General features: G+C 46.9%; 1 protein-coding gene across 1 annotated transcript; it reads left to right on the forward strand.

Annotated features, from left to right (window-relative positions):
• The first annotated feature begins 2154 nt into the window (after window positions 1-2154).
• ZNF281 (zinc finger protein 281) lies at window positions 2155-7896 on the forward strand. Its single transcript, XM_005242037.4, has one exon. It carries the CDS (start codon window positions 2652-2654, stop codon window positions 5283-5285), a length of 2634 nt encoding a protein of 877 aa, XP_005242094.3. The 5' UTR covers window positions 2155-2651; the 3' UTR covers window positions 5286-7896.
• The last annotated feature ends 270 nt before the right edge of the window (window positions 7897-8166 follow it).

Genomic DNA, 8166 nt, shown 5'->3' on the forward strand with positions numbered 1-8166 from the left:
AACACAGGGTGAATCTGAGTTACAGAAGCATTTTCTTAGGAAGCTATCTTGTACATCTTATTTTGATTTGCTATTCTGCTCTTCCTAGTAATTAGCCTGCATTTTTCAGGATTCTGCCTGCAGATTTGCAAGAACCAGTAAGGTGTTGCACTGTTAACTTAGAGCCTGGAAACACATCCTTTGATAAGGTGAAAGTGTTTGGGGAAACTCACTAAAGTGTTTTGTTTGGTTTTAGCTTGTTTTGTCTAATAATAGAACAATTTGAAGCAAGATGTTAAAAGCACTTTGATAAATCATGTATACTATTTGCTTACTTGCACTTTTTTTGTGTTCTCATATATCAGTTTCTTTCTATTTAAATTTCTAAAAAGTGGGTTGTATGTATTTGTCAATATATATGCAGGAAAGTATTTGTAGTGTAGAATTTGGTAATATATGTTTTCCTAATTTCAGTTAAAAAAAACCAACAGAAGTAAAGATGTTTGCTCATTCTGTTTGCTTTAGCATCTTTGTTTTCACATTTTTTTTAAATTTAGCACTTTTATTCAGAAGACCATTCAAATATAAAATTAATTTTTCTAATTAATGCTTTAGATCCTTAGGTGCTAAGTGTTTTTTATTGCCAAACAGTTGACTACCACAAACGCTGTAGGTGATGTACTCCCATGTTATCAAATAAATGCTCAAGGTGCAGCTTATAATGCTGAAAAATAGAAAAATAAATTGACCTTGATGAAGTGTGTCTTCTTTTGTCTGTTCCCAGGAAAGTTTATTTCAGGTATTTCTACTGCTGAAATGATTAGAGTTAACAGCTTTTTCCCTCCATTTTATTTTACAGGGTCTCTTCATCTTCCTGATATATGGGGTGTACAACACAGAGGTAAGTCTGCTTGGAGTATCTCAAGGCTGACAGAGTGAATGAGAGAAATGACAGGTTTCTTATCTTGATAACTGAGGGACAAAGTTGGCTTTCCATATGAGTGTCCTACTGCCCTTCATGCTTGGGCTAGCTTATATGCATCCCAGCTTACCATTAAACACAGACACCCTGAAAAAAGGGACAGACTCATTTCTCATAGGTATTGACTAATATTTTACTGCTGCTTTTAAGTTTTTTGAATGCCTGGTCTTTCTTTTAACACTTAGCTAAACCCAACAGTCCTAAACTTTCATAATTTAATTCACAATTTAAAATGAACTGTTAGTTTACATGCTCTTTAAAGAAAACTATTTAAATTATAAAAGGAACAAGTTGTACTTACTTGACTGCAGAATTTTGTTGGGTATAGAAATTGCACTAACTTCCATTTTTTTACATCAACTGGACATTTTCAAGGTTTTAAAGTCTGACCCAAGGCCTGGCAGTACTCAGGCCTATGGAAAGCACCAGATCGCTGCAGGCTGAGCTTGATAAAAATCAGAAGGCATTTATACACCTCCATTACTGCCATAATGTTAATGATGAAAACGAGTGTTATATGTTCAATCCCAGGTTTTTAAGCCAAGGTACCTCAGCACTTTACAATAGAACCTGGAATGCGGCAGTAAACCCCACCAGGGATCGAAAAGGCTCTCGCAGTCAGCGGTTAGAAATGGTGCGGCGTTCCGCCCAGGGTTCATCACAGCCCGGGGCCGTGCCCTACTGACACACCGTGGGAAAGGCCGCCCCACGGTGGGGGCGGCTGGGGTTTCGCTGCAGGGGGCAGGGCCGGAGCCCTCGCCGCGGCAGCGGGGGCGCAACGCGCCGGGTGAAAAGCGAACGGCCCGTCCGGGTGGCGGTGCCCACTGCCGGCAGCAGCGCCCTTCGCTCCCAAGTGCCGCCGTCGTTCCGAGCTCCGAGCGGCCGGGGTCACCCGCCCGGCCGGGGAAGCGGGGCCGCCGGGCACGCAGCCGCCTGTGCCGGGCGCTTGGTACGCGCGCTCGTGGGGCCCGCAGCCGCCAGGCTGCACCTGCCGACGCGCCCGGAGCCCAGCCTCTCCCGCAGGGGCGGGGGCGCCGCCCGCCAGGGGCTGTGTCTGGCGTTACCCGCTGCCCGGCCCCTCCCGCGCGGCCGCGCCCCTCGACGGCAGGAGGGGGATGTGGCCGCTGCCCCGCCCGGCAGCGCGGCGCCCGCCGCCGGCGTGCTGGGCACGGCCGCCCGCCCCGCCGAGGCCGCCGCTGGGCGCCGCGCCGGGCTCCCGCGCCCCGGGGCAGTGCGGGCCCGCGCCCCCGGGCGGAGGCGGCGGGCGGCGCTTCGGCCCGGGCCCCCCGACATGGCACCGCCTTCCAGGCGGGCGCGGCGGCGGGCGGGGGCCCGTGGCGCCTGCGCGCTCCGGGGGCTGGTGGCCGGCCCGGGGCCGTACCCAGCGTGCCGCGCGCCGCGCATGTGCGGTGCGGGGCACAGGGGCTGCTAATTCCATTGTGGAGCGGACGCGGCGTTATTTTTAACTGGAGGCGGCGGCGGGAGCCGTAAGTGCAGCCCGGGCCGGGGGCCGCCCGTCGGCGCGGGTGGGGGTGGCGGCGATGCGCCCGGGTGGCCGCTGCCGGGCCGCCGCGGGAGCCAGCCACTGAGCGGGCGCCGCCAGCGAGGCGGCAGCGGTGTTCGGCGGGCGGGCGGCGGGTCCCGCAGCCCCTCTGGGCCGTGCCTCCTTCCTGGCCCGCCTTCCCGGGGGATGAAACTCGGCGGCGGGTTCCTCGGCGGCGGCAAGAGGGCGGCGGCTATGGAGCCCACCTTCCCCCCCGGGATGGTTATGTTCAACCACCGCCTGCCCCCGGTCACCAGCTTCACCCGGGCGGCCGCGCCCCCGCCGGCGGCCCAGCATCCCCCGCAGTGCGTGTTACCTCCGGGCTCCGCCGTCGCTTCCTCCACGGCGGCGGCCGAGCCCCCGGCGCCTCCGCCCCCTCAGGACATGACTTTCAAGAAGGAGCCGGTGGGGGCTTTCCCCTCGGCGCCCGCCCCCGCGCAGCGGAGCCCCTGGGGCTTCCTGCAGTCCTTGGTGAGCATCAAGCAGGAGAAGCCCAGTGAGCAGGACGAGGAGGAGCAGCCGCCGCACCACCACCACCACCACTACGGGGGGCTCTTCGGGGGGGCGGGGGAGGAGCGCCCCCCCGGGCTGGGCAGCGGCGGCGGCGAGGGGGGCGGCCAGAGCGTGATCCAGGACCTCAGCCTTCTCCACCACCTGCACCAGCATCCCCACCGGGACCTGCTCCTGAGCGGCAGGGGCGAGGGCGCCCCCGGGAGCTCGGGCGAGCCAAAGCACGATGCCCAGGTCAAGAAGGTGAAGAGGCCAAAGCCAGAAACTCAGGGAATCAAAGCCAAGCGGAAGCCAAGCGCTTCGTCCAAACCCCCCCTGGTGGGAGATGTGGAAGGTGCCATCGCGTCCCCCAACCAGAAGCCTCATGTCTGCGAGCACTGCAGCGCTGCCTTCAGGAGCTCCTACCACTTGCGCAGACACGTGCTCATCCACACGGGGGAGAGGCCTTTCCAGTGCAGCCAGTGCAGCATGGGCTTCATCCAGAAGTACTTGCTGCAGAGGCACGAGAAGATCCACAGTCGGGAGAAGCCCTTTGGGTGTGACCAGTGCAGCATGAAGTTCATCCAGAAGTACCACATGGAGAGACACAAGAGGACACATAGCGGAGAAAAGCCATACAAATGTGACACTTGTCAGCAGTATTTTTCGAGGACTGATAGACTGTTGAAGCACAGAAGAACGTGTGGTGAAGCCATAGGTAAAGCAGGGGCTGGGATGGAGCCCGGATTGTCAAATAACATGGGTAGCTTGGCTGCATTGTCTCAGGGAAATACAAGTTCCTCAAGGAGAAAAAGCAAAACAAAAAGTACGTCCACTGAAAACAAAGGAAGTAAGTGTAGCAGCAAAGTAACTGAATCTCAAGTTACGAGTAATGTGGCCATACCAAATTATGCAGTTGATATTCCTATCGTGTCTTCCAGCAGTGGTCTAGTTGGCACGGGTGTAGAAGAACTTCAGAAAAAGGTGCCAAAATTGGTCTTGAAAAAAGGAAGCAGGAAACAGGCAGACAAAAGTTACCTTAATTTTATATCACCGCTGCCAGATATTCTGGGGCAAAAACCACTGTCTGGGAAACAGAGTGGCTCACTAGGCCTAGTAGCCAACACCGGTGTAGAAACCATTGGCCTTCTCCAAAGTACAGGTGGTAAAACAGGTCAAATAAGTAGCAATTACGATGATGCCATGCAGTTTTCAAAGAAAAGAAGATACTTGCAAACTGCAAGCAGTAACAGTGCCTTTTCAGTTAATGTCGGACACATGACTTCCCAGCAGTCCGTCATCCAGTCTGCAGGTATTAGTGTTATGGATAACGAAGCTCCATTGTCTCTTATTGATTCAGCATCTTTAAATAGTGAAATAAAGTCTTGCCACGACAAGTCTGGTATTCCTGATGAAGTTTTACAGAGCCTTTTGGACCAGTACTCTCACAAATCGGAAGGCCAGAAAGAAGATCCTTTCAGTATAACTGAACAGCGTGTGGACTTGCACACCTCAGGTGAACATTCAGAGATGGTTCAGGAAGAAAACTTGAGCCCTAACTCTCAAACAGTTTCAAACGATAAGGCAAGCATGTTGCAAGAATACTCCAAATACCTCCAACAAGCTTTTGAAAGAACAACCAATAGTACTGGTTTTGCTTTTGGACCCAGTTTTCAATTTGTTAGCTTGTCTTCAAGTCTGCATAACCACACTCTGTTCCAAGACAAACAGATATACACTACATCTCCACTTGAGTGTGGCTTCAGCCAATCTGTTACCTCAGTATTGCCAACTGCGTTGCCAAAACCTCCGTTTGGGATGTTGCTTGGATCTCAACCAGGCTTTTATTTGTCTGCTTTGGAGGCTACGCATCAACAGTTGACTCCTTCTCAAGAGCTGGATGATCTCATTGACCCGCAGAAAAACTTGGAGACTTCATCCAACTACCAGTCAACATCTCAGAAACTGACTGGCCAGAAGGAACAGAAAAACTTAGAATCCTCAACAAGCTTTCAGATCCCGTCTCAGGAGTTAGCTAGCCAGATAGATCCTCAGAAGGACATAGAGCCTAGAGCAACCTACCAGATCGAGAACTTTGCACAAGCGTTTGGTTCTCAGTTTAAGTCGGGCAGCAGGGTGCCAATGACTTTTGTCACTAACTCTAATGGAGAAGTGGACCATAGAGTAAGGACTTCAGTGTCAGATTTCTCAGGGTATACAAATATGATGTCTGATGTAAGTGAGCCATGTAGTACACGAGTAAAAACCCCAACCAGCCAGAGTTACAGGTAAGGTCCTGACTGTGACCAGGCTGTGGGGTCTTCTTAATGTAATTTTGTTTTGTTTTGACAACACTGCCATTGGAATGTTTCTACATGGTCCTGTTAAGAATAATGTAACATGCCCTTTCAATGCAACTTTTCATACTTAGTTTTATTTTGTTAGTGTGATTTTTTTGTTTTTTTAGATTTGTTTATTACGGTTTTTAATCAAAAATCAATAGATTAAAATAGTGTTTTTGTTCAAGTGACAATGTTTAGCAATCAAATTTACATTATATAGATTGTCAGGGAATAGCCCAAAAGTTTAAAATGCAAAAAATTAACTTTGTTCCTAGGACTAAGGTTTATTCTAATTGCTTTACTCTCAGGAAAGTGTAATGAAGCATGGGAATTCTATGCACCACTAGTGTATTGGAACTTCCAATTTACAGATAGTGACGAATATATCTCAGCATTTTGAGGAAGGGATCTATGACATTTCAAATTGCTGTTTTTTAATATCTGGGCTGATCTGAAAGAATTTTGCTACCTAAATCTCATTGTTTTTAAAATACTCCTGTTCTTCCAGGTGATGCTCATTCCAGGCAGGTGGAGCAAGTATTCTTGGGTCCGTACAAAGAGCCCAGAATGGTAGCTTTAATATAAACAATAATATCCCCAGAACTCCTGTGTAAGACTGTAATTCCGTAAAGAGATTCTGTTGACACAGACAGTGAGAACAAAAACGTGTGTGTCTGGTTCATGTCATTAGAACCCTAACTTGAAACTACAGTCATAATCCAGATAGGCTTTTGGGATACATTATTTATTATAGGTGGTTCAAACAAAGTCCTCTTGCTCTTCCCCTTCTCTTTTTTTCCATGTTCTTTTAGTGTATAAGGTTCCCTTCCTTTTGTTGTGCTCCCAGTTCCTCTGGACTTGATATTGGGTTGTTGTCCCTGTCCCTGCCCTCCCCCCCCCCTTAATTTACACCTTTTCTTCCCTACTCACTCTCTCACCCCAACTTAATAGTTAGCATTTTAAAAAATTTACATTCCAGAAAGTGCGTATCTTCTTACGTACTTTCTGATGTCTTATGACATCAGATGATTAACAGTAAACACCCACATGTTTTAGAATTATGTCAAGGTTTCCATGTATGATAAGAAATAATATGCACCCACTTGTGCATACTAAGGCCCCTGTCCTGCATGAGGATCAGCTAACATGGACCCCTGTGCCCAGAGGTACACCTGTGGTGTCACTGGAGCCCTGTACAGCTGCAGGGGTTTGCAGCAGCTTGTCGTTGCAGGCTTTGAGGGCCTAAGGCTGCAATTCCATCAAAGGCTTCTGGTGATGACATGGACTACAAAAGTAGAACTTGAGTGGCTTGTTAATATCAACAGAACTTTTCATTGGAATTATTGCCTTACTTTATGTATATTTTGTGGTACATTATTTATTATATGTGAATCCTGATTAATGCCTGTGGAGCCACGGAAACCTGCTAGAAATACTGGTGGCCATTCAAAGCTGCTGAAAGGCAGTGGCACTGCTCTAAACCACTTTTTGCAAATGTATTTTTTGATTAGTTTTTTAATGTAATTTTGGTGATGTTTATGCTGATGGTTTTTTATGTACTCTTGGTGATGTTTCAGTCTTATGTACTTTTCTGGTGTCAGGAAAGTACCAGTGGTTGTTTGCAGTCTTATTGTGTAATCAGCCTATTACAGGCTTCCATGTATAATAAAGTTATTAACATTGTGCAAGTGTAAAACACTTCTGTCATGAAAGTGGTGTATTATTAAATGAATTGTTACAAAAATCCTGGGTAATTTCTCCTGTTGTCCCTGACCACTAAAAATGGAAACCTGAGCCCACTTGTAATCTCTTTTACTAGGTAAACTACCTTCCCCCCCTGCCCCCACCTTACTAGCCTAGAGTTTGTTCTCATAGAATCCATGTAACTCCATTAACTTTTTTCTTTATACTTGATTATGTATGTCGCCCTATTTCAGTTTAAATAAGCAAACAACGGTGCTCTGAAAGCAGAACCCAGCCTGTTACCAGGGATGGAATAGTCCTTAATCACTGTGGTGGCTTTTTCAGTACCTTTTGTTTTGCAGAGGTTATGATTTACATTCTTTATTGTGTGTAGTAGAAGTTGCATATGTATTGTTCTGGCTGTTTGCTTTAACTTAATACTAATAAAACCCATTATTCACAAAATCATAAAATATATGACTTCTATTATCCAGTCACACTTTTGAGAGCCTATTAAGGAAATGTTATAAGGTTAAGTTTTGAGAAGAAATAGTGTAACTCACCGGCATGTTTTCAGCTTTTTTGTCTGTCTTCAGTTTCTTTTTGGGTCAGATATCTGAATGCGCTATTTTAGAAATCGGGGTTCTGTCTCATACCTTTAGGTTCCAAGGCAAAACCTAACACATTTCCTTTAAGTTAAAATGTTCGTACAACCTAAACTTTTTTAATCTGTGTCTTTTTGTATATGGTTTTGGTTAAAAATATATAAAATGCATATTGTTAACTTCAAAGATGTTTTGTAATTTTTGGAAATCCAGAATGATGCATATAATACAATTTTGTTCAAAGTAAAGATTTTAGAAAGTCCTCTTCCTCTATCTTTTTGTTTGTTTGTTGGTTTGTTGGTTTGTTTGTTTGTTTGTTTGGGTTTTGTTGTTTTGGTTTTTTTCCTTCCTGCTCTTAACTACTGCATTGTAAGGAAAGCCTAGTAAAAACACTGTTATAGCACAATGTTTAAAAGCATTATAGGTAATGTGAAGATAGTTTGTGGACTTCCTTAATCTGTATTCAATTTTGCATGTGAATATAAGAGTAGCAGTGCTGAAAATCTGAAAATGGTTGAAAAGTAGAGTATTGAAGAACAGAAG

The sequence above is a fragment of the Falco peregrinus genome, chromosome 10 (assembly GCF_023634155.1).
Source record: "Falco peregrinus isolate bFalPer1 chromosome 10, bFalPer1.pri, whole genome shotgun sequence".
In the NCBI taxonomy this organism is placed as follows: Eukaryota; Metazoa; Chordata; class Aves; order Falconiformes; family Falconidae; genus Falco; species Falco peregrinus.

Excerpts from the sequence above, each read along its gene's own strand:
- ZNF281 (XM_005242037.4), top strand. The coding sequence starts at position 2,652 with ATGAAACTCGGCGGCGGGTTCCTCGGCGGCGGCAAGAGGGCGGCGGCT.